This window comes from Haliotis rufescens, unplaced genomic scaffold (genome assembly GCF_023055435.1).
Source record: "Haliotis rufescens isolate VD_foot unplaced genomic scaffold, xgHalRufe1.0.p SCAF_9, whole genome shotgun sequence".
Taxonomy (NCBI): domain Eukaryota; kingdom Metazoa; phylum Mollusca; class Gastropoda; order Lepetellida; family Haliotidae; genus Haliotis; species Haliotis rufescens.
In genome coordinates this window covers 13,839,897-13,867,883 of record NW_025964383.1, presented here as the reverse complement: position 1 = coordinate 13,867,883, position 27,987 = coordinate 13,839,897, and the positions used below count along the sequence as shown (strand labels likewise).

Genomic DNA, 27,987 nt, shown 5'->3' with positions numbered 1-27,987 from the left:
GAAACACATATATTGTAAATAAATATTTTGCCATTTCCATCAACCTTATCACGTGATGTTCTATAACTGTTGTCTTGTACACTATCCATAGTGTAAGTCAGCTGGCTCGAGGAATTTTCATATAGTATTATCATTAAACAACATACCCTATGCAACAGTTATGTTGCTACCCAGACAAAACTATTTTTATATTCTATGTTAAATGTAAACGATCAGTTTTTATTATAAATACAAAACCACCTTTTAAGCGGTAATACCTATCACGCATTAAACAACATATATGAACAACCATGTGATTATAAAGTCTCACGTTGGTTCCTCCGTGCAACTTCATGCCTGACTTACATTCATATTGTTCTTTCACCACACTTACGCTTCTCCAAATTTAGAAAGAAGCTGTGTACACAGCGTTCTTGCAAGTTACAATAACGCGTCCGGTTTGGCGGCAACTTCAAAGAGTGGACATATGGTTGCTCCTTCAGGTAGCTATAATTACCCTCTCTATAATGCAATATCGTATTATCCATTTGTAATGAATGATAGTAACACTAAATCGGATTGGATTCAGTTAAATCTACATTTCTCAAGGTCTCTAACATCGAGATTTGAAATATCTTTCATGTAAATACCTTCTTTGTCACGTGACTTATATATTCGTGTATATTCAGAATCTTACCTACGCACAATGTCTTTGCACAATGGCACAAGCAACGTGGTCTCTTTCTGTAAAACATAGCACTCTTTATTTCAGCCACAGCAAAGATCCCGAACCACGTGCAGTCAGCAGAGTTACAGCGTCTGGTTACCGTCTTGCAGTTACGATACAGGTAAGACGTCAAAATATTTATTGTTTTATTTCTGGAAACGCCGACCCTAGAACGTGGAATTTTGGTAACACGGTTATTTCATATAACAACAACCAAATAACAACCTGTACTCCAAACAGTGAATGTTTGGCTCTGCTGCCATGCGAAACGCGTTTTGTAAGAGTCTAATTTTAGTGTATTTATTTCTACCACTTTTGATAAAAAAAATACGCAAAAGGAGATATCTCCATCCCCTATGGTGTTATTGCGACTTGTATACTGTCTACATGTACATTGGGCAACTTATTGTAGCTGTATGGCGACACTTGTAGTGTAGCTATGTTACCATGAATTTGCCTGTGGTGATCAGTGAAAGTGAAAACACGGAAAATTACAAAATACCAATCCATGCAGTATTTTGATAATTTACATGCGAGTTTTCTATTATTTATAACGTTAGAAATATTTAGATATAAATAACTTTATAGACCCAATGTTTATTAATATAACAAATTGTTGTATTAATGTTTTCCTAAAATAAACATATATATCATCTTCTCTTATTGCCCCATCAAAGCTGGTGCTGAGACAATTTAGAATACCCAAACGCTTATGTTTACGTGCCGTGCCGCCAGACTTCCTGCCAACTTGGCAATTAAATATCCTCGGGTATTGTCACTTCATACGGTGATACATTGTCTCGCGCACGTGGTCGGTTGGTATTGTCTATCAGCGCCACGATCACGTGATCGTTTTGTTAATTACTCTGTGTTACGGTCTCGCCGATCCTAAACTTTCAAAGCCTTCAATAAAATTTATGAGATCATTATCTTATCTTTATTCCGACTGAATCCACCTTCAGACGCCCCCTCACACACACACTCCCAATGCAAATTCACTGAGGCTTGACCGTTACCAATTAACAGCAGCTGTCAATTAAACAGTTCGCATCTAAGTAGTATGTTATCGAATATATTGATAACCTTAAGCGTGCTACTTGGGGGGGGGGGGGGGGGGGGGGGGGGTAAAAGGAGGGTGTTGGTTGTTCACAGGGTCACTCGACAATCACAAAAAGTATACGGGTATTTCAATAATTGTATGATATATTTAGTACTTGGGCAGCCCCAATCTAAAAACAACAATAAAATCCTAACTCTCACCGACTCTCTTAGTGGACTAAAAGCCCTCCAAAACAAAAATACCAAAAAACGACCTAAATTAATAAACCAAATACTTAAAAGCTCCGACGACCTAAAAAAAGCAGGCAAACAAATAACCTTCTTGTGGATCCCCGCCCACGTAGGAATTTACGGCAACGAAAGCGCCGATAAAGCAGCTACATTATCTCTCAAAATACCAGTAATAAGCCTAAACCTACCCATCTCAAAATCAGAAATTAAAAGTGCAAACAATCAAAAAATAACCAAAAAATAGCATAATCAATATCAAAACTCAAATAGCCAAATCAAAAAAAGTGCTCAGAAAACCACTAGCCAAACCTGAAATCCTACACCTCTCTAAAAAAATTGACAGATTTATTACAAAACTCGAAACAGGACACACGAACCTAAATAACCACCTAAAAAAACTTAAAAGACACATCACAGGCAACTGCCCCCACTGCAAACAACCCGAAACCACAGAACACGCACTCATCCACTGCACCCACTACCAAACACACAGAACCACACTACAAACCACCCTCAATCTAAATAAGGTTCCTACTCTAGATGAAATACTAAACCCTCAAAATAAACTAGAAAACTTCAAGGCCCTAGGCGTATTCCTAATCAAAACAGACCTAATTAAGCGCATCTAAAAACTAATTAATCTACCAATCCAAAATCCAATAAACATACAAACACCCACCTCACCCGGCTCCCTTAGTCCCTCCTCCACCCACCTCGGCATTTATTCCAAATTTAAAAATTCCAGAAACTTCAATATAAGCAACCCCTAAAAGCCCCCTCTTGGGTTGCACACATCACTTTCACCCTTTTCGGAATACAATAAATGGTCCGGCCAGGCCCGTATGCGAAATACGCTACAGTCGGAAAGCGCACGTCAAATCTCCTATATCAGTCAGTCAGACCCCAGTGTTTCATATCATTTTCCCACCAAACTAAAAAAGAATACCCCCCAACTGGATATGTCAAGCGAACTAATTTTCGTTTCGTCTGTCGATTCATATTTTGGAAATTCAAGGGGAACCACTCCGGCTTATGCAGCACACACATTTGGGAAGGTTGCTTCAATAATAATAATACTTCTTACCATGGTTTCACAGTCGTTCGGAACTTTTTTAAGATCTGACACCAGATTATGCTGTCCGAAAATTTATCTATTTTTTTTAGTGGAGACAGGCCTATCGGAAATTCGAACTTGAACAGCAACGCCAAAACCACATTCCGCCGCAGTGACCAGCTGCTGATGACATAGACTAGGCTAGCTTTACACTAAGTCTTGTACCAGGCTGGCCCCTCTGGATAGTAGGTCTGGTCTCTCCTTTGTCCTTGGACCCCCTTTCCGATCATAAGGGTTGAGTACCCCTTGCCAATGAAACACGTGTTAACCATCCTTTTACTTTAGAGCACCCATTTACGACACATGGGGTTAGTTTTGAGTTCGGTTATGGTTTAGAAGTCTCTTGATATAAACATATTTATTTCCATAAAGTGGAGGGATTGGCAAACAAGCAAATTTTGCTTATCTGAATGCCTCTCCCAAACATGATACATAAGTCTCTTTTAACGAATTAATCCAATTTAATTTTCGCAGTATACTCACCCTTATATAATTTCAGCTTCATGACAGTGTGAACATTGAGTGCCCCCTACACAAGTATGCAGTCACTGACAACTGATGGAGTGACCTATACAAAACGGAAGATGCAGACGACTAGTACAAGCACGCACGCACACACATACTCACACGCACGCACGCACATGCTATATAAGTGCAATTATCTTGGACGCGACATTCAACCCAATTTCAACTCACCTCACTTATCTTACTTTGTTCATGTGCCTAAAGCTTGTGGAATGTGTTAATTACTGAAATGAAAAGCATTTTAATGTTTTTTTTCATATCTTTTCAGAATATGTGCACATAGCTTTCAATGACCAGACGAAAAAAAGAATTCATTTCAAGTATGTTGAGAAGAAAACGTAAGTAAAGCACACTATTTACATTCATAATACATTTTATTCCGCAGGCTCTATTGTAAAGTTAAACTCTAGCTGCGTATAGGCTGCCATTATCCATTATATTAGACAATATGGATCCACTCATCTATACATCTATTTTCTTTTGTGACAGGACCCATCTCTGAAAAAATCACCTCACCCAAGAAAATACGACTCATTCATGAGAATGAAAGTGCAAAGTCTCCCAAGAAATTGTCTTGTAATATAGCATGTGAATAAACAATTTTTTTAAATATCTCACGAAATTAGTTTTATTTTATTGCTTGTAATCATGTGAACTAAAAATGTTTGTTTTGAGGAGAAGGTCATTTGAAGCAACTCCAGGTTAAACTATCCAATGATTGAATCTTATTTCTCCTGAATTAAAATAATTCTGCTAAATATTACTGCAGAAAAAAATTCGGCCAGAAATTTCTTTAGAAAAAAAAAAATTCGGCCAGAAATTTCTGTAGAAAAAAAAAATACTGCCAGAAATTTCTGCAGAAAAAAAAAATTCGGCCAGAAATTTCTGCAGTAATGCATTTTCTGAGCCAATTTTTGAGCTTATGAACACGTGAACACACTGGGACACACATTATTTGGATTCGTCACCTCGAGAGCTTTCCAGTGATATAAAACATGTTTTTGTAGCTCGCTTCCTTCTGTGTGGTCAAGTTCGGACTCCTGGCCATTCCTAAGTTGTCCCGCCCTGCCTTAGTCTGTACTAGCCAGGAGGCTTCTGGCCGGGATCAAGCAGTAAAGGATCGGGACCAGCCACCACACCAGCTCGCCAGCCGACGCCGTGCCTTCCCACGCTTGACCCCCTCCCACCCACCCATGCCCAAACTTTTCCATATTAATTATTATTGTTATTCTTTTATTACCCTCTCCCACCCAGCCAAACCCCAACCCCTTAGCTTTATTAGATTAGGTCTGTAAAGTTTATATATTTATTGGTTGCACTTCTTTATTTATTCACTACGCCTTTTTTCCCCCAATAGTATAAGTGCTTCCCCGTGTGCGAGATACGCTAAATGTATTTTATTACATGCGGAAAGCGCACGTTAAATCTCCGAGTACATACAACTACTAATACTACCTCTACTGACGAGTCTCCTTTTTACCTCAGCCACAGCGATGGACATTCGAGTGTACCGACGTCGAGGTGAACGTTACGTCAGTCATTGTGTCATGGAAGAAGATCGGTTCGGGGGCGGCAGCGTTATGGTATGAGGTGGGATTAGAGCAAAACAGAGGACCCGTTTGATAGTGGTAGAGGGAAATCTCAATGGACAGCGCTACCGCGACGAGATCATCGGCCCTGTTGTTCTACCGTTTTTTCGTAGTCGTGACCCAGGCATTGCATTTCAACATGACAACGCCCGGCCTCATATTGCTCGACTTGGTCTGGATTCTCTTCAACAAAACAACGTGAATGTCATCCCTTGGCCGGCTCGCTCCCCTGATCTCTCACCAATAGAGCACTTGTAGGATGAGATGGATCGGCGCCTTCGACGTCAACCAGATGTTCCACAGACACTCCAGGAACTTCAAAACATGCTCCAGCAGATATGGGTAGATACCCCACAGGACTTTGTGCGACGCCTGGTCTATTCCATAAGACGAAGATGGGTTGCTTGCATCGCAATCAGAGGTGGACACACACGCTATTGATTTGTAAATTGACAGTTGGGCATGTTCATTGTTTTTTTTTATGAAATCACGCATTTTCCGAAGTCAGTATGGCAAATTAAACCAATTGAACACTTACAGGAGTCTTTTATCTGTTGCAAACCGAAATTGTTTCAGATTGGGTAAAAAACATAACTTTGCATTAAATCTTATTCAATGTCACAGGAACTTTTGCTCTGTCAGGTATGCATACATTGGCATGGCTTTGTCCAAATGTTGCTTCAGTAATTTGCCATTTATACGTGGTATGTCTGGCCATCCTGTTGCTTTCGCACACTCAAGAAGTGTGGACCTGAGTTTGTACGTCCAAGATATTCTTGGATGGGTTCTGTGCAACCCCCCCCCCCCCCCCCCCCCCCCACTCAAATATATAAAACAGTCATATATATATATATATATGTGTGTGTGTGTGTGTGTGTGTGTGTGTGTGTGTGTGTGTGTGCGTGCGTGTGTGTGTGGGCGCGCGCTTATCATGTCGCACGAGGAGAATGTGGTAGTTATCCATTTTATATGGTTGCGTTTAAACGAAGTATTAATTATTGGTTTGGATTGTTAAAAATGCCAGGTTCACCGTGTCCAAAATGTGTACCCACAATTTGACATTTTGTCTGTTCATTGAGATGCTGTCTCAAGGCATTTTAAGCGTGTGCATAGGTCATTGCATTTGGGATCGAGAGACCCGTGAAGATTCGGGGTAGAATAGGTCTTCAGCAACCCATGCTTGCCGTTAAAGGTGACAATACTTGTCGTAAAAGGCGACTAACGGGATCGGGTGGTCAGGCTCGCTGACTTGGTTGATGCATGGATTGATGCTCATGATATCAATCACTGGATTGTCTGGCCAAGACTCGATTATTTACAGACCGCCGTCATATAGCTGGAATATTGCTGAGTGCGGCATTAAACAACAAACCAACCAACCAACTAACCAACCAACCACATGCACAAACGTTAAGCGCCACCATATTCATAGTATTTTGATTTCACGTGTGGGAATCAGAAATACGAAATATGATGATGAATGACTGAATTAGGCTTCCATAGTTTCATGAACAAAAAAGTGTCCAGATACCACAAGGAAAGCGTGCTTTACGTGTTGCTGCAGTTCCCCTACCCTATAAATAGTGAAATTCAAGTTTCAGACACATGGTGAGGAGAAAGTTAACGAACGCTGAAAGATGGCAAGTGATAGGCATGAAAAATGCTGGCATGTCATGCAGGGCCATTGCAAGACAAATGGGTCGTCATCAAAGTGTTATCACTCGTTTGATTGTCAAACATGGTCAAACCAATGATGTCAATTACAGGCATGTCTGGTAGGCAAATGAAGACCTCTAACAGAGAGGATAGACGTCTTTTCATGATAGTCAGACGAAATCCATTTGCCACTTCAACAGATTTAAGACTGCAGTGGATTACCCATCAGAGACTCTCGACGATGACCGTAAGGCGTCGCCTCAGAACGGCTGGTTATAACGCCAGAAGACCAGTAAAACGTCCTCAACTGACTGAGAGGCACATGCGGAATCGTCTGATATGGTGTCGTGCCCATAGTCGATGGAACTTGGCCAACTGGAGAAGGATCCATTGGTCTGACGAGTGTCGAATGCTGCTACGAACTATTGAAAGTCGAATACGTGTTTGGAGGCAACGTAACACCCGTTTTGCACCAAGGAACATCCAGAAGACCTTAGCATATGGCGGGGGGTCTGTCATTATATGGGGTTGTTTCCTTCGGTTGCAAACTTCTGCTTGTGACAATTCTTGGAAACCTGAATGGCAATCAATACCAAGATGCCGTTCTTCGTCAAGTGGTAGTCCCTCATTTTGACAACCATCCTCTTCAGACAAGACCTGTTTACACGGACGACAATGCTAGACCACACAGATCTCGGGCAGTTTTGGCTTATTTGCGTCAAGAAGCTATTGCCACTCTTCCTTGGCCGGCCTGTAGTCCGGATCTTAATCCGATTGAGCATCTCTGGGACATTCTTGGCCGGAAAATCAGACATCGTGATACCCCAGTTCAAAATCTCGCTGGACTTGAAGCCACACTTCATGAAGAATGGATCTGTTTGCCTCAGAGAAGCATTCAACGACTTGTAATGAGTATGAGGCGTAGGGTTGAAGCTGTGGTCAATGTCCGTGGATCATACACACGTTACTGACGTTCTGTCTTGCAATAGACTCTGCACTCCCTAGGGTGTCTATGTGACACCTGATATGGTCTGCTGATATCATGACAGTTACAAAAAAAGTTTTTCAATGTTTTCTAATCCTTCAATTTCTGGTCTTCCATAAAATTCCTTTCTGCTCATATTCTTTTGGGACACAAGATAAACTTTGCGACAACTTTTGCATCACATGAGGTTTACATATAAGGCTTATAACAATCGTACATCTCGTTATAATAGTCATCATTAAGTGCCAAAAGTAACAGCTCACAAATATGGTGGGTGGCGCTTAACTTTTGTGCATGTGTATATATGCACGAATTAACATTTTGAGGTTGAAAGCCCCTTTATGTACATGTAGCGAATGTAACCGTGAAAGTTTTTCAGGGTTGGGATAAAATGGGTGTTATAAACTGTGAGCGTGTAAATGTGACGGATAAATTATCAGAGCGCGCTGAAATGAACGATGAAGAGAGAGGCGGATAGATGCAATTTTCTGACATCATGAGTGCGTACATTTACGAGAGGGCTCCCGGGTGGGTAAGGCGTTACTCTAGCGCAGGCGGCATAATCGTTAGCTAAGCACCATGGCAACTACATATGCCTTCATCCCTATACACATGTATCACTATTACAACACATGACACTTTAATATATTATTATTATTATTATTATTCAGATTAAAATAAAAAAATGCAGCAAAGAGGGTTTGGGTGATCCTGGCACAGTCAGGCTGGTTTGGCTCATCATCAGCTCAGAGCACTTGACCCCTCTACAAGCAGCCCAGACAGCGAATGTGAATTCTCCCAGGAAGTGCTGCCTAGTCAAACCCACCCAAAACTTTTCGGAGAATGTGAAGACTCCCCAACACTGCAGCCTTCTGCATTACCCAGATTGTCAGAAGGGCTGTATTCCTGGTTGCAAACCCGGGTACTCTCCCAATGTCAGTAAACCAACAACAATGGGGAGTCGGACAACTTGGTACTTGGGATGCAAGCATGACATTTCGAGAGCAAGGTCTGCATATTTGCCATGTTTTTCCTCAATCTTGTCAATCACATTACTGTCAAAAGGGACAGAAAATTCAATGATATAAATGATTTCATTGGATTTATCAAAAAGGACAAGATCAGGTTTGTTGGCCTGGATTAACCTGAGGCTGTATACGGGTCTATTCCAAAGGATTTTGTATTTATCATTGTCTATGACGCCATCTACATATTCCGGGTCGTACCATGGATGGACCTCTGTGTCAAAACCACAAGCATGGCGAAGACGATAATAAAATTATCGAGCCACCCCTATATTTTTGTTAAAGAATTTACATGGGACGGAGATAGCGACATTGCGTCAATTCTAAATGATCTTATGAGTGACTTATGAGTGGCTTGGGAGTGGCCACAGTGCAAGTAACTCGTCAGACCAAGACATGCCTTACGGTTGTGGTCGTTTGTGCAGATAGATAGTGAGTTGAACAGACTTCCATACAGAATGCCCGTTGATGCTCTTGCATGTTGAATGAGAGTTAGGCATGCTTATGTACATGTGCGTGTCAATCATGGCAGGTGTTACAAATTCAGCCACATCATGCCGCAAATTAGGCCACAAGTAATGGGTTTGAATTTTGTCACAAGTTTTGTTCACACGAAAATAAACTGTCAGGGTAAAACAATATGTCAGTTTCGAAGAACAATTTTATGAAAAATGTTCCATTCATTATCATCAGAAACTTCTAGGGTTCATTTGCCCATGAAAATGCTATCCTTGAAATAATGGGAAATTGGAGCCTCATAGTGCCTAGTAGAAAAAATTTGAGTTCAAGATCTTCCCCTGTAACTTAAGCAACAGCTCCTTACCCAGAACTGGTTCCACAACAGCCACATTGTCAGACTTTGTAGTACTCTCCCTTGGAAACTTAGACTGGTCGAGAATGATCCATGAAAGTGCGAACCAAATCATAACTGGAATCAGTGTCAAAAGAATTTGCTTACCCATAGCAAGAGTAACAACACACGAAGGAAAATTACCTGGAACTTATTTTTCAAGATTGTCAACCTTTCTAAAGTGCTAGGCTCATAACAAACAACAGGATCAGCCAGACATATTCCCCATCCAAAATCATTCCCAAAAAGCTAGCCTACACCTTCAACAAGGAGAGTTTCAACAACCCCCATCTTAATCAAACCAGGCACCAAATCTGTCTTCAAATTCACAAGAGAGACGCACTAGTGAAACCGCATAAACCCTCTAACAAAACCTCAGAGTTAGCTGATGACTCTTCAGAAAGTGGCAAAATACCATCCAAAATCAGAGTTTGAAGAGCATCAGTATCCATCAAAACAGTAATTGACAGTAATGGGAACTGTCACCTTTAGCGCACACAAAACCTTTACTAACAAAAGGTACGTTGTCCTCTCCCACAACAGATTTTGATGACTGGTCTACAAAACCTCCTCATTATCTGAACCACAAGAAGACGGTGACCTGACGTGCATAAAAGCATTAGGGCTGAGAAATGTTTGAATTATAACTAGGAGGGGTTAAACTATCCTTTCTTGATTTATAACACCGCGAATTCCTGTCTGAAAACCCTGACTGCCCAAAAGTAGCAGTCTGTGGTGACAGATCCACTTTCTGCTCATCAAGATATACTGAGTCAAATTAAAAACTTCACATTTTTAAAAGTAATCCCATATATGTTATACAACGGACAAATGTATCAGAGAAGGTAATTTTTAATCATTAATGTCCAAAGAAGGATTTTAATTAACAGTGGTAGCCATAATTTGTTCCAAGCACCTACGGTATTCGGTAATAACATCAACAGTTTAAATCATAAGTCCCAAGCACGAGAATCTGATGGCACACAAGTTCAGTAGCGTGTATGGCCACCATGTGTGTTGACAACTGCCACACAACGCCTCCGCATGGACCGTGTGATGCTTGTGAACACATGATTGAGAAGACGATGCCATTGTTGCTGCAAAATGGTGCCAAGATCTTGCAAATTCTGTAGTTGGTTCTGGAGGGTGCGCAGACTTCTGTCAAGAGCATCCCAGACGTGTTCGATGGGATTGAGGTCGGGGGACCTTGACGGCCAGTCCATGACGGGTCCATATGCTGCCATAAAAGGCAGAAGTTCTGAGTACCTGGTCGCGGTAAGCAGCAGCGTTGAGGTTGCCATGGATGACAAGAAGCCTCGAACGTGCATTGCCACAGAAAGCACCCCACACCATGACACTTCCGCCTCGAAATATGTACACAACATTTGGCGTAACGTTCATGACGGCGCCTCCACACCCTCGCCCTACCATCAGCAAATCGAAGATTTAATCGGGATTCATCATTGAAGACGACTTGATTTCAATTCATCTGAGTCCAATGTAAGTGTCGCTAAGCCAACAATTGACGTTGACGTCTGTGTAGTTGAGTCAGAATCGGCCCGCAGTATGGCCGTCGTATGGCCAGTTCATTTCTGGTTGATGTAGCCGTCAAAAATCTGTTACGGAGGTGACGTAAGACAATCTGACGATCCTCTGCATGTGACGTCACACGTGGTCGACCTGGCCGAGGGCGATCAGCGGTGGTACCCGTTTGCTGTAGACGCGTCTGTAAATCAGTCCGTTGACTACAACCCATCGTCCTTGCGACTTCAGCTAGGGACGTTCCCGTCTGCAACATGCCGAAGGCACGTTCACGTTGCACTTTTGAAAGGCGTGGCGTGACAAATGGCCGTAAAGACTTTTGTTTTCTTGTGTTTTTCTTGTTTTGTTCATGACTGCTAACAAGTATGGCTGAAAACACATGCGGTATTATGGCCACGTGACAAGTTGCACGTGAAAAAACACTTTTGCCACTCTAGTGCTGTGCACATGATTTTGATCGATTCACCTACAGAAAAACGGGTGTTATCTGAAGACATCACGTGGCCATTACTTTTAAATACACAATAAGGGTTCACAATGATAACTGGTCAAAATGTTAGGATTGTGAAGTTTTTGATTTGGTTCAGTATATATCCGAATGTCCCCTGACACATACAGTGTTCAATCCTCCAGCAACACCAACTGCCTCAAAGTATTAAGATCACCGTTGGTTTCTCTAGAAGTACACCACCCATAAAACAAATTTTTTTCTCCCCAATAAACTTATCTAAAGCAGAACCATCCCTTTTCTAAGCAGACATTAAGTGTTGCTTATAAACTTCAGGAACTAATGCATAAGCCTTCAAAACCTCAGCGTCAACAAATTGATCATCAGAACTGCTTTCAAGAGGAAAGGTAGAATACAGTTCCTGAGCGTTTCCCCGAAATACACTTCGCCACAACATGGTCCACTAATCCACACGCCATTTTAAATGTGTTAGCCGCCTTTTCAATATGTAAGAAAAACGTTCCAACATCACCTTCAGAGAAGGGCGGAACAAGTCTAATCTGCTTCTTTAATTCAGTATTTTTTCAGATTTATTTCAAAATATTAGCTTCATAATGCCTAGACCGAAATGCCCTCTCTTCCTTTTTTCCTCAGCTTCAGTTTAAAATTGCTCAATCTGAAATGCTCTCTCTCTTTCCAATATCAATTTTGCTTGTACATGCTCAGCTCCCAATGTCCTTCAAGCCCAAACATCTGTTTTTCTTCAATCAAAGCAAAAGCATTTTAAGCAAAATATCTTTCCTCAAGTAGGTAAGTTTTCAACATTTTCGTGGCATCGGCCTTAGGCTGCGTTCACACAGTGCTGATTATGGCTCCCGTTTGAGATCAGACAGCGCTACAACACAAAACGTCAACAAGAGTCATCCGAGCGGACATATCCCCCCGACGTGGCATGTCGGTAAACTGTGTGTACCTTCATATGTTTTTAGATTGGCAAGGAAATCTTTTTCCTTGATGCCAAAACCAGAAATATAATGAAGGTTATTAAATATTGGTTCATGTAGCTCACTTTCTGATGATCTCAGGAAATTGTTATAACAATAACTTTCAGATTCGCATATGAATAGCTCCGTAGTAGCTTCATGGCACAAAGGCATAAAGAGAATGTACTAGGGATTGACAACAAAAAAACACCTGAACATCTTGTTTCATTATATGTCAGGGGCTACAAATTAAAAAAGATTAAATTCTATAAATAACAAACTGCACTACTAGTGAACATGATTGATATTTGCATAAAGTTTAGTGAATCTCTGTCGCATGGTTTAGAAGATATGCTCCAGACGAGGACATTACCCTAAGTTCATCAATTTTCAATTTAAATTGAAAAAAGAAAAAAAAAGAAAAATCTGTCAATAGCAAAGGCACCACTACATAACCTGCTTGATAGGTGTAAAAACTTTTGAGAAGCTAAGTTGTATGGTTCGGGAGATATGGTCCGGACAAGAGCACTACCCTCAAATTTCCTAGGTTCATCATATTTCCATGGAAACGACAAAAATATAAAATTCTAAAAATCTCTAAATAACAAAAGTGTACCAAGTTTTGTGAAGCTAGGTTGTACGGTTTAGGAAATATGCTCCGGACAAACGATGATTACAGACGGACAGACAGACAGACAGACGGACATACTGATGGCTATATCCCCCCGTCATTAAATGTCGGGGGTATAAAAAGTCGAATCGCTATCCTCAATGAACTGGAATGTCGTATCATTGTCTTGACGCAGTGGTATACGTTCGTAACAAAGTCATACGCATCGGAAAAGGTCCAGAGAGGTCGGCCAAGCACTCCCGACAGTATTGGGCGTCCTGTGTAAAATTCGGGAAACTCAGCCGATTGTGTCTAGTCGAATTACAATCGTGACTATGTCGTGACAGATTCTGCTGTATCGAATCGAAATCATAACAATGTCCTGTGTTGTCTGGACGGTGTCCTGTGGATCGGGACGCTGTCGTGATGAACGGGCATGCTTTGGAGAAATTGTTCATTGCCGTTTCCTGTCGATTGAGTCAAGATTGCATCCAGATCTTGCCGAATGCGAATGTCCTGTCACTGTCTGATCTCTGTCGGATCGCATTCGGGAGAATCGGGACGCTGTCGGGACAGATTCGGTCGTTTTTTACCATGCGGAAGATACAAATCGGATCAGATTCGGATTGAGAACGGGAGAATCGAGACGAATTCGGCTGGAAACGGCTGAATCGGGACGCATCCTGAACAATCTCTGATTGTTGTTGTGATTAAATAAATGTTTTTACAAATTTGTGAATTTCCCGTCAAGAACCACAGGATCTTGATCAGACTTTTGACAAATCTTAATCGGGAATGGTCCTATCAAGGACGGCAGTAAAAATCCTGAATGTGTGACTGAGCCCTTAAGCATACCTAGCTTTGATGTCAAGTTTGTAATATTTGGCCAGTTCAACGAGTTCAGATTTTTTTTACCCTAGAGATTTGTTCCATAGAAGGATGACTTACTAATTTCTTTGCACTACGGACCATAGTGATTATTAGATTCACAGAATATCAGACAATAAAACGTTCATCCAATAGTTTTGATATATCATTTGTGATAAATTAATTGTCGTTCCCAAACGAGCCCCCGGTTTCTAATACGTGTCAACTTCCAAATAAAAACAATAATAGCGGCAGTAACAGCAATAATGACTGATAGCAATATTCGCCCAGCAGCAACAGAGCTCAAGCTTCCAGGATCATCTTCCCCAGGCAAGAGAGTTAATTGACTATAAAAGTCCAGTTTCCACCCTTGCCGAACTAGGCTGGTATTAAGGAGTTACATTTTGGCTGAACTGACGAGTCTGTGCATAGGCCAATCAAAATCGCGCAACGAAATCGAAACCCGGTTCCTAAACTGTCGTGGAGATTTCGGTCGATTGCAGGATTTGCAGAGCATGTGCACCGCCAACTCGTTGTCAACAGATATTTTTTCAAACATTTTCATGTTTCTTCTTATCAAGGTGTTCGCGTGATTTGATGCACTTCGGGATGTAAGACCCCTTTTGATTGGGCGCCGCCATTTTGATTGAAACAAATGCAAGTAATGGAATCTGATTTGTCCATAGGAGAGGTTTAGAAGGGACATAACTCGTAATAACCACTGGTGGCGCTACGATCGAGCCCAGGAATTCAAGCCTAGTTCGGCAAGGGCGAGTTGAGATAGGCCTGTGTTTGCCCTACATATAAATCCCTACTAGAAAATTCTATACCATGTTGGATTAGTCTATAGCTGTTTTGGAAGACATATATGATTACATGTGACGCCAACAGCATCTAAACAAGTAACTTCCACACCACTGCTTACATTAGATAGCACTTCTACCCATTGTAGAAACATAAGGTTATGAACATATACTGAATCTTAACAGAAACATTGTAATATAATTACAACATTGTTCAACAATAATTTACACGGCCATACAACACAACGTTAACGAGCATAACTTTATTCACAAAGATAAGTGAGTTTAATTGTATTATCCAGGCTGGCCCCGGCAGTTTCCTGTTTCCCAATGGATGATATGTTGAAGGGTATAATACTACTATCGTGAAACCATGATAAGTTGGGACCAGGAGCCCGTTCCACAAAGCGATCTTAGTGCTAAGCTGGTGGTAAATCCCGTGCTTTATCAGACAGACAGACAGGTTTATTTGCATTATAGGCCACGTGACCTAAAGTACAAACTTTACAACATTATTTGAGTTACCCCATGAATATATACAGACTCAAATTAACAAAAATTACTTATTAAGAGGAACCGTTCTTAAAAAGATGTGTTAAGAACTTGGTAAATGGCAATAATACATTAATATCTGACGAGGTACATAGGCTTTTAAATGAATAATACTGCTTATTTGACAATTCAGGTAATAACAGTTTACGCTCATCTTCATAATGTTTACAGACATATACAACATCATCAATTTCATCTTCAATTGCGTTGCAATATTCACACAGAATACTTTATCAAAGGCTTACGATCAACATAGCACTAAGATCGCTCTGTGGAACGGGGCCCTGGAATCACATCTCTACTTAACAGGTTTTCTAGTTAATCGACTTATGTTTTTAATGCATTGTGAGACACCAAAGTGCCATTGTACAAAACAACCTGACTGTCGTAAGTCTATGTTAAGGTATGGGAGTAACGATCTAATTAGCGCTAAGATCGTTTTGTGCAACCGCCCAAAATGTAAAACAACTAACATATTTGTCACGTGGTTTATAATCTTTATTTTATGTTTAGATTTCTTGATACAAATCAACAAATAAAAAATTGCATTATGCACACATATCAACTGAATGTCAATCCAAGGGAGCCCCATCGACACGCTAGTTTCTGACTTGGAATGCTCAGTCACACGATGTATAGCTAACCTTTTCCCCTTCACCTTTCAGTGTTAAGTTCATTGGGTAAATATAATTAAAAGCTGTGCCAAACTCCCTCTTCTCTGATACGCCCAAAGCCGACAGACAGTAGCTGAAGAAAAGATGACAAATCTGAATATATGATGTTCCTGGAACGGCTAGTGTTTGACTAATTTTGCACAGAGAAGTACGCATGTTGCACGGTAATCAACCGAAAAATGTTCCCCTCTGGTAGGCCAAAGCCAGCAAGACAACAACAGTGGAAACAATGATAAATCGGAAGAAATAGTTTTCTCCTGCACCGTCCGGTGGTTGGACATTCCTCATTTGCTTAGCATAGTGACCGTGTTCTACAGCATAATTGATTGCTTTCTTTGCTCCACTCCAAGTATGCGGTCCCCACAGTCGAAAGTGGTATGGGAGAGCAGGCCCGTAGTAGTAGAGATAGGCGAGTCGAGGCCCCGCCTTGATCAGGTCCAACAAGGAGGGGGTCACACCTAGCTCTTCTGCCACTTCGTCTCGGAAAACAAGGTTGGGTATCTGAAATATACAATGTACATTTTATGGTAACTAACATCAAATTTAAGTAATTTGTATTGTTGTTTCAACAATATTGTAGGGTGTGGTGTACACAAATACTTCCTGTGAATATATAGAAAGTCCTTCCTTGATTGTGTTAATGATTAGGGTTAATCTTTGAGACAAGGATGTGGTGGTACATTTGCTGGACCCAGAAATATACCCATCCTTGCACGAATTGTTATGGAGCTTCGGTATCCAGTACACGAGAGGAATGGAAATGTCTTCGAAACAAAAGTCCTTCACTGAATGTATTGAGGATTATGTTAATCTTTGAGACACGGATTTACATTTACTTCGTTATTCACTAACCAGATATTTGTAGCGTCCAAATTTTTCAAATAAAGAGGAGTTCATTTTTTCCACAACATCCGCCATGACCTTCAAGGAAGGTAGTTGATGATTGCCGGCATATACCCGGGCAGCAAGGCGGCCCTGTAACTCAGCCAATGGTGGAATCGGTCCATCAGAGTCCACACAACCAATCACCGACAGGGTGTGCTGCTGATGAAGTGGGAACATCATCTTGTACAGACTCAACTTGCCATCAGCTGGAACAAAAACATTTTTTTCTCCAAAAGGAAGAATAACAATTTCTTTCGTACAATATAATTTCCCAGGACATCCAGCATGGCCATCTTTTTAAAATATAAACCTGAGGCCATTTTAAAAATTGCTTTCTGGAACAATTTGTTTTAAAAAGATTTGCAAGCCCTTCAGTCAGAACACCAGGGTCAGTCCCTAATGTATGAAGCTAATTTCCAGCATACGTCCAAACATTAGTTCAATGACTGAGATAGTGTCTATGTCTTTATGTCAACTGACAGATGTTTCTAAATGATAACATTTGATGGTTGGGTATAAGGGACTTAATTCAGACTTGCTTTTGTTAGGACTGCAAAATGACCCGAGACTATTCTCCATTTACGGAGAACCGTCATTAGAAAATGCCAAGCTTGACTTTTCTGTTATGACTTAGATAGTTTTCATTTTTTTTGTTTTTAGAATTTTATTATTCTTATTCTTACCTCCTTGTAATGGCTCATCTGTGAAGTCTATAAAGAAATCATATCCAGTAGCAAACAAAACGGCGTCCAGGTTCTTGATGACAGTGCCATCGTCAAATTCAGCTTCATGGGGTCCAAGACGAACCAGCCTATTGACAACTTTAATCCTCCCACTCATAATTATATACTGTACTCTGTCGCTGAGCATTATTCTGGTGCTTGACGGGGGAGTTGAGGGGGCGAGCCCTGCTCGCCTGTGATCCAGACGCTCATTACTTAAGGCCTTCTCCAGCTCGAAGATCTTGTCAGGATTCCAGTAGTTGCACCTCTTAAAGATAGCCATGTCCCACGGTTGCCCGTTTTTGACACATAGTGGTAGCATATACATACCGTCTCCAACACAGTAATATACCTACAGAAGAATAAAGAAGGGACGCATTACATACAGACATACAGTTTATTCAGTATATAAGGCCATGTGACCAATAGTACAGTTTAGTTTTAATAAGTAAATGACAATCAACGTGATGTTGAACATAGGATAACCTATAGTCACCTTTGTCTAAGTACATGTTTTAGAAACATTGCTGAACTTAGATGAAGCTTTATATTTTTCACAAATAACAAGAACATTCAATTCGTCTTTAATCACCTGTTTGGTAGAGTTAGTACGTATTTAATTAAACTGATGAATGTCCTTGGTTCTATGACATTAAAGTGGCATGGAAGTGATGGAGAGATATTCTAGAGCTCTTGTACCACAGTTAAATAATGTTCTGGTTGTAACAATGATTTAGCACTAGGATAATGCTTGCAAAATATGTGAAGAGGAGATTTGTTGTTACAGCTTTGCTGAAATATATCAAATTATCTTTGTTTATATGTAATTAATTAATTTTTTTCATTATCGATGTCTTGTGAGATCCATATGAAGGAAACTCCAGAATTAACATGTTTAACACCAGCCACCAAATTGGTTTTCGCTTCATCATATAATTGCTTTAGCATTTTGTAACATTAAAATTGGTACCCGTGGGATTCCATTTTTTAAATAATGTTACCTAATATTTAACAACACACAGCTAGTAATGAACAGATATACTAAAGAGACCAGTCTTATCAAATACTGCCTATCTGAAGCATATTTACCAATGCATAGAAATCGTTTAAAATACAAAGTATGAACGTTTTTAATGGATTAAAAATATTTAAGCCCAACATGTATAAAATTTGCTGTCGAAACTGAGATCAAAGTTGTTTTCCTTAAATAACTGCGTCAGATGCCTGTACCGCTGAGGTCTTACAAGCCTTTGACAAGTTTAGTCTTGCCCGACATTAAAAGTCCTCAATACTCATAATAGCTAGCAACGTTAAAATGCTTATCAAAATATATAAAATTACCAATTTCTCAAGGTTCACTTCTAAACCCCACTTAACACAGGATGACTGTAATACACTGAGCTGAGCAAGGCTACCACACAGTAGGACACAAGATCAACATCATCCGCAAACAGCAATGGCATATAATCTATAAAGTCTTCTGTCACAAACACACCATGACGACATTGTTTGTAAACTTCAGAAACAAGTACGATTAGGAAAAAAATATATGAATAAGACGGTGCCCAAGATGCAACCATAAAGAACACCACTGGATGTAGTAAAACATGAGTTATACCCCGGTATGTGTTTACACATGCTTTGACTGAAGAATGTAGAATTTTAAGGACTAGTGACAGTTTTCCATGACATCCTTTAGGTACAGCAGGTTTTCTTCTATCAACGTAATCAAAAGCTTTACGTAAGTCAACAAAGGCGCCATAAAAACGACATCGATGTTTACATAACTATTTGGAGCATAAAGACTGTAAAACAAAGAAACTGCCAACTGTAGAATATTCTGTGCGAACCATGCTTGAGCTTCAGACATCATATCATTTACATAGCCAAATTCTAAGTCGTTTTTAACAATAAATGAAAATAGTTTTCCCATGACTTTCAAAACAGATCTAACTCTGTAATTGTTTGTTTGACTGGCATTTCCTTTTCTGTATAAGACATTATCATTCCAATATAGAGGCGCGTTAATACCATGCTAGTAGTAGGGACACAAGACCTGTTTCATCAGCTAGATTAGATATATGCTGCTGTTGTATTTGTGAATAATGGTGACATATTTCATGCCAACATTTAACATTGTTAACGTTATTTTGTCTGTTTCATGGTCCTGATATTATCTTATGTCATCCATATATTAACTTGTGGTCAGCCGATATTATTTTATGCCCTACATATATTAACTCGTGGCCAACTGATTTGTTTATATGTCATCCATATATCAATTCGTGGGTAGCAGATATCATCTTATGCCCTCCATATAGCAACTCGCTGTCGCCAGATATGAATGCATGGCCTCCAATTAGTGTAGCTTGCTGCTTGACATTACAGAGGTGCAAGGTGTTAAATTGTGCATCTTGAAAAGATGTTTTATTCGTGTCTTTCACATTGCAAAGCATGAAGTTATTCGTGCTGTATAAACGTTGTGCAGTATACATTTCCACGTATTAAGATATTTACTAGTGAGCGAGATTGTTTGACACTGCTTTAAACAGCATTTTAGTCAAATCGCGGCGTGTGGTTGAAGAGCAGACGAATGAAGAGTCCCATTATTTCACGCACAATTCTTTTTTTATGAATTAGATTAGAAATACAATATATACAAGTCTAGTATTTTTGAAAAAAATGGTCCCATTTAATGCTTGTTCAATTTCCGATTATGTTTAATAGAATACACAAAATGTCTTCCAGACCATACAGCCTAAACAGAAATTGTTATACTGTTCAATGAAGTCACCTTGTACAATTTAAGACATATGAACAATACACATTTGTCACGTTTTGTTTGCTATCCCAATAATAATTAGATAAAACTCAAGCACACGAATAGCATACGCTATTTGATCTGTTTACTACCAAGACAGATTGGCCCTTTTTACGTTAAATATTGAAATAAAGGTCGTTATGAAGATATCATAATTATGATATTTGTAACTATTATTATGATAAGAGAGAATTTGATATACTATTTGACGTACCTGCTGTGCATAAGCTGAGCACGCAGCTGCTGTATCTCCAGATGAATGGGAGTTTCCTTAAGGCACAAACATCAAAATGAGTAGAGAACATTTTGCAACACATTTTCAATAGTGAACCACAGACATTGTGTGTACCGCCTATTATCCGCGCTTCGATACGGTGTAACAATGGATATTAGGATCCTGATTCGTTCAGAAACATGACCTGAGATATTTACTGATGTTTTAGCAGTCCCAAATTATCCAATGACAATAGAAACATTTACTTTGTCTTCATTGATAATGAAGCTGCTCATAATAATGACAATTATATTTATATCAAGAAAGTAAGTTCTTGTGATTACTAGACGAGTCCGAATCGTAAATATGATATATTAGGAGTACGAATATGACTCTATCCTCATGAAAATGCAGCTGGTCGTCATATTGACATAAATATTAACATCAAGTAAACTATTATTGAGAGTCCTTATTGTAAATATTTAATTTGGAATAAAAATGGATCATAAAGGCATTTGCGATACGGAAAGAACAAAAGGAAATAATCTCGTTATCTTATGTCATTCTTAATATAATCGATGTTTAAGATGTATGTGAATCAAACATACAGTGAAAAATGTTTTGCAACCATGTGTTTTCAACAAGAATACCCACACATCGGGAAAGGCCTGTCTGAACTGTTTATAAACGTTGTGAAATGTGAAAGCGTTTAAATCTCTTTCTGCTAGACAATCTCGTGTCAATATTTATCGTATTGGCTTACGCATGGAAAACACTAACATATTTTGAAAAGAATATGCAACACAAATTACTCACCAACTATAAGTACAGACTTGTCCCTGTATTGCAAAGCATCTTTGAACCTCATAGAATGTTCAATGCTTCCTTTGAAAGTATCCAGTCCTTTTATATCAGGTGTGCGAGGCTTCTTGTAGAAACCAGAGCAGATCATAACGAAATCAAAGATGTCCCGTTTGGTCTTCTTCTCGGAATCCATCGTTTCCACCTCCCATCTTCCCGTAACGTTGTAGTCCCTTGACTTCTTTATGTCATTGACCCTGGTGTTGAGGTGGATGTATTTGCCGAGTCCAAACGTCTCACAGTAGCTCAGGATGTAGTCGTAGACCATGGTGCGTGTCATGAATGGCGGAATGTGGGGAGGGTAGGGGAAATCGCTGAAGCAAAACATCTCCCTACTGACGTTCGTTGTCAGATACTCAAAGGCTCTTGCACCCTGCCCTTCTCTGTATTCTTCCGTGTAGTACCAAACACCACCTAAACGTGATATTACACTTGTTAACCCTTAATTATTACCACGTTGCATATGTTCATGTAGGGCCTACTTGGAAATAAGGCTAAGCACCGCTTTCTTAAAATAACCATTTTTTGAAGTCGTATCATGTGTTGCTGTTTTGGTGTAATATATTGTCATATACTTCATATTGAAATGCAAAAATCAAATATGTAATGACCTGTTTTGTAACTATTGCATGGCTGTCGTTATTGACGACTCTGTTTACTGTTTCCTCTGCTTCTGTGTTGGATCTTTGTGACCATCTGGAGAATGTACTTTCATCAGGTATTGGGAGTATAACTGGCTTTTATCAAAATCAGATAAATGTCACTTGTAGATATTATACAAGGAAATACATAGAAGTTCGGGATAGATGACAATTAGGAGGAGGATGCTTATATCGTTCCCAGATGTATACACGTAGGTATGGGCTGGTTATAAATGAGTCTAGCGTTAGAGTGAGACAGTTGAGTTAATATTACTTTATACCCTGGTTTGTTTCAGCTCAGATTGGTTGGTTGGTTGGTTGGTTGTTTTACGCCACACTCAGCAATATTCCAGCTATATGACGGCGGTCTGTAAATAATCGAGTCTGGACCAGATAATCCAGTGATTGACATCATGAGCATCGATCCACGCAATTGAGATACAATGACATGCTTTAACCAAGTCAGCGAGCCTGACCACCCGATCCCGTCAGCTCAGGAATAATAATGTTTCACGGTGTTACATGAGGATAGTTTTAAAACTAAATGGATAGTTTCGCAGCTCAGGGTCTCATTGATAAACGCTGGTCCCAACCTCCAGCAAATGATCGGATGTGTTTAACTTATAATTCAAGGATTATCAACACTGAAAATAAGCTGAACAATAAGTCATGAACGAGGGGCTTTCATGCAGTGTGCTGTCCAAGTTATTAATCGCTGATCTCAATGTTTGATCATCATCACCTTATATCAGATCTAGCGTAAGTTGGCGATGGGTGAACACTGAAACTCAAAAGTAAATTATTGTATGACTCGGATGAGGAACGTGTTACATTAAGGTGGCAGACGCATGTCGTTTGGGTGTCACACGTATGATTCACGTACAGGTGAGGTGAAATTGGGTATAACGTCGCGTCCAAGATTATTGCACGTATATAGCGACGTGCATGCACGTGTGTGTGTGTGGCTGCTTGTACTAGTCCGGACTGATGCCGATTGATAGTGCTAGCTCACTGAGATACCATGCCGCAGTTTAACATGAATACCCTACTCAGACACAGTATACTGACTCCGAGCCGACCAGTCCTTGTTTTAGCCCCTTAATGCCGAGCGCCAGACAGGTTAACAACAAGTACCATCTTTTAACGTCTTTTGGTATGACGCGGCCGGGGATCGAACCCCGGCCCAGGCCTTCCACTCTCCGGGCGGACGCTCTACCACTAGACCACGGAGGCGGTCCGATTCACGTACAGAGCTCCGCGTGGTAGAGCGAGTGGCGGGAGAAGGAAATAAAACTGTGTAACCCTTATCTTCTGTCGGGTCTTCATACCGTTTGTAATGACCCGTTATATTGCAAACGTATATAATAACAGTACCAGTAGTTACGGTATACAGCGGCTGGTCAAAAAGATCTAAGCCTGACTAACTTTCAGCTATGGACAATAACCAAGTGAACCAGTCAATGTTGTGCATTGTTTGAGCAGTTCATTGCAAGTGTATTTGGTCTGTTGAGGTCATTTGTATATTAGTGACAGCAAGTTGAACGTGACAGGGGCCAAAATGGACACGGAAATGGAAAAGAAGGAGTACCGAGCAGTCGTCTAGGTTTTAACTTTAGAACAAAGTACTCCCCAAGAAATTCATAACCGCATGCGTGTGGGGCAACGTGAACTATCTATTCTACTGTTAAACGTTGGGCAGCTATGTTTAAGGCTGGGAGAACAAGCTTTGACGATGAGTCTGGACCAATCTCATTAAAATCAGACCTTAGTTCTCGCTACCGCTAAACAAAGATCTGAGGAAATCCCATTACGGGACACGTCAGACCGACCGGCCAATAGAATGACCAATCAGAAGGCAGCTTTCTCGTGCTTTACGGCACTAATTTCAAATTGGCGACTACGCTTCGAAACATATTTGGACAAATTCTCGATTACAAATTTGAAACCTAATCAAAAGGAATGGCTAATAGATGGTCTAGATTGAAGGGATTCAGTCGATAAACCTGTAACTATCGTTCGGAATACCCGGTGTTAAAGTTTTCGAGGTTGTATGATTAGGAATCACATTCCGACTGTCACTTTCATGATCTGGTAAGCGACGCTCTGATTGGTCGGATGAAAGGTCGTTCTGACGTGACCCCTTATGGGATGTCTTCAGATCTTTGTTTAGCGGTAGCGAGAACTAAGGTCTGATTTTAATAAGATTGAGTCTGGACGTCCCTCAACTTCCATCAAAGAAGATTCAAGCAAGGAGAAAAACTTCTACTGTCAGCTAGACGTATTACCATTGCCGAACTTGAGGAAGACACCAGTCTAATTCATGGATCCATTGAAACTATTGTCCATGAACGTTTACAGATGAATGATATATCTGCTCGTTGGGTGCCATAGTTTCTTAATTCTAATACGTAGGCAAACACAACTGACAATGCCAGAGAAAAGCTAGAGCTAATTGAGGAGGATTTCGTCAAAATCAAAAAGAGATTAGTAACGGGTGTTGAAACATGAGTCTACCACTATGAGTCAAAAACGTCAGTCCATGGAATGGCACCATTCCTGCTCTCTGGCAAGGATGGTTGGTATTGCAACACACGGCCTCCCAACACGGTATTCTTTAAAAAATTAGATCACTGGACTAGATCACTGGATTGTCTGGTCATGCGACATGCATATTAGATGAATGTTTATGATATGATTATTAATGTATAACGTATGATACTCCTGTCACCTCGACATTGTTTAAAACATTAACCCATTCGTGATATACCTTACCAAATTTGTCATATTGTTCGAAACACACAGGCTCCAACCCTTCTTCCAAACACGACTTGATGGCCGCCAAACCGGCGAGCCCTGCTCCCACAATGGCGACTCTCTTCCTTGCGGCCATATCTTTGCTGGAAGAGAGAAGGTTTAATGATATAAAATCAATCGAGATTTACAAAATAAGGGGTATTGGGGTTCTATCTGACTTGGTGATTATCTGGGAACGACCATATGTATGTATGTATATATATGAACATATAAAGATCAATGAAAAATGAGGCGTGGTTTTATTTCACGGTAAGAAATTGTTTCATCATGACGTCATTTCTGGAGATGCCAACGACGTAAATTACATGCCGGCAACGTAGATAAACGCAATGGCCGAACGATCGCTTCCAAAAGTGGAGGGGACACGGGTCGCCCCGTCGTCTAAGGCGCCGCGATTCGCTGTGCAGAGTTGCGTCCCTTGGGCCCGCCAGAAACCTATGATTGTGGGTTCGAGTCCCTGTTCGCCCCGATTATGTCTTTAGGTTTGTCAGCACCATACCCGTGCTCCTGGGTTTTTACGGAAGTGGTAAACGTCTGAGATCTGCATTACTTCGGGCTTTCCTCCCACATTAAGGTGACACGCCGCGATATAACTGGAATACTGTTAAAAGCGGCGTTAAACCCAACTAACTCACTAGGACTATAAATCGGCATCAGTCCGGACTAGTTCAAGCAGCCACACACACATACACACACACACACACACACGTGCATGCACGTCGCTATATAAGTACAATAATCTTGAACGCGACGTTATACCCCATTTCACCTCACCTCACCTCATCTTGAACATCGCGTTTTGATAGTAATTCATAATCCGGTGCTTAAGAGGTAGTCAAAGGCGTACCAAGGACTTTCAACAGATATATTGAGCTTGGTTGCATAATCACAAGACGTGTACGCCAGAGAAGAACCACTCCCGACCATCACCCGAAAGTCACCCCACTGGTCAAAACAACGGCGACAACCATATGAATGGAACACTAAGAATCAGTGATGACACCAGGTGTTCGCGATAAGGGCGAGCACACCATTCCCCATTGACAGCATCATTGTCCCACCACTAACACAATTTACATCAATGAGGGGGTCACGGTTGGCCCAGTCGTCTAAGGCGCCGCGATTCGCTGCGCAGAGTTGCGTCCCTTGGGCACGCCAGAAACCTATGATTGTGGGTTCGAATCCCGGTTCGCCCCGATTATGTTTCTAGGTTTGTCAGCACCATACCCGTGCCCGTGGGTTTCACCGAAGTGGTAAACGTCTGAGACCAGCATCACTTTTGGCTTCCCCCCCACATTAAGCTGACACGCCGTCATATAACTGGAATACTGTTAAAAGCCGCGTTAAACCCAACTCACTCACTACATCAATTATAAGTACTTGCCTGCTGCCAAACGACCCAGCACACGATTACCAGGGTTCTGTGGGTTTAACCTCTAACAAAGCATTTATGTGACGGTCGGTCATGTGGTTGCGAGATCGACAGGTCGACAGATTGTAATGGCGGTCGTCTGATATGTGCATACACGCCCGAGGAGCAGACGTGGGATTAATGTAGGCTGTAACGTGTCTGTTCCCAAATTGAAACAATTGGTTCCACTAGAAACCTCTACGTAACACAGTGTAATGTGATTGGTTGGTTTGTTGTTTTACGCCGCACTCAGCAATATTCCAGCTGTATGACGGCGGTCTGTAAATGATCGAGTCTGGACCAGACAATCCAGTGATTGATACATGAGCATCGATCCAGCAATTCGGATACATGCATCAACCAAGTCAGCGAGCCTAACCACCCGATCCCATTCGTCGCCTCTCAAGACAAGCATAGACGCCTTTTACTGCAAGCATGGGTTGCTGAAGACCTATTCTACCTAGTGTGAAACCAACAAACAACCAACAAGTGATATACGATCAACAAATGTATTATCAACTTGGTTTACAAATCAATACAAACTACTGCACAGCAATTACTATGGCAGTATGCTTTGTTTTCAAGGTTGGTTTGGTTGGTTTGTTGCTTAACGCCGCACTCAGCAATATTCCAGCTATATGACGGCGGTCTGTAAATAATCAAGACAGGAAACATGCATCGTGGTTATATATTAATACATTTCTTCAAACTTGTATGAATGTTATATTCCTTTCAGATCGTAACCAATCCCACTGGAAAAGAAAATATTTGATAATTATCTTTGAAATAGTTCATAGTATGTTCAGGACTTGTTTGTCTATTGTTTAACGCTGAAATCAGTAATTTTCCAGTTTATGATGCCTGCCTGTAATAATTTAATAAATAATGTGTGTGAGTGTCATAGCAACAAATTCATAAGAATGGTTGGTTTAAGATAATGATATAACCTGTAGCCATGTCTTGACTAAGCCTAAAATTGATTACGCTTCACACAATATCGACGTTAGGCATATGCATGAGGGGGCAAGGGTGGCCCAGTCGTCTAAGGCGTCGCGATTCGCTGTGTAGAGTTGCGTCCCTTGGACACGCAAGAAACCTATGATTGTGGGTTCGAATCCCGGTTCGCCCCGATTATGTTTCTAGGTTTGTCAGCACCATACCCGTGCTCGTGGGTTTCACCGAAGTGTTAAACGTCTGAGACCTGCGTCACTTCGTGCTTTCCTCCCACATTAAGCTGACACGCCGTGATATAACTGGAATATTGTTGAAAGTGGCGTTACACCCAACTCACTCACTCACATAAGCTTGAACAGCGCCATCAGGCCTTTAACGTCAGAGATATTTACAGGTATCGATATTAATATAGTACGGAATGGCAAACCTTTAAATATACTCACTG

General features: G+C 40.7%; 1 protein-coding gene and 1 long non-coding RNA gene across 2 annotated transcripts; one reads left to right on the top strand and one right to left on the bottom strand.

Moving 5' to 3' along the window:
- The first annotated feature begins 17 nt into the window (after positions 1 to 17).
- Positions 18 to 4,421, top strand: LOC124125191. The gene is made up of 3 exons (XR_006859592.2): positions 18 to 827; positions 3,904 to 3,973; positions 4,125 to 4,421. It is a non-coding gene; the product is annotated as an uncharacterized LOC124125191 (long non-coding RNA).
- Positions 4,422 to 16,021: 11,600 nt separating this feature from the next.
- On the bottom strand, positions 16,022 to 26,683 carry LOC124125184 (flavin-containing monooxygenase 5-like). The gene is made up of 7 exons (XM_046488460.2): positions 26,562 to 26,683; positions 25,136 to 25,260; positions 21,678 to 22,136; positions 20,862 to 20,917; positions 17,788 to 18,178; positions 17,072 to 17,310; positions 16,022 to 16,720 (listed from the first exon to the last, which is right to left on the bottom strand). Exons 2-7 carry the CDS (start codon positions 25,251 to 25,253, stop codon positions 16,388 to 16,390), a joined length of 1,596 nt encoding a protein of 531 aa, XP_046344416.2. The 5' UTR covers positions 25,254 to 25,260; positions 26,562 to 26,683; the 3' UTR covers positions 16,022 to 16,387.
- Between the last annotated feature and the right edge of the window lie 1,304 nt (positions 26,684 to 27,987).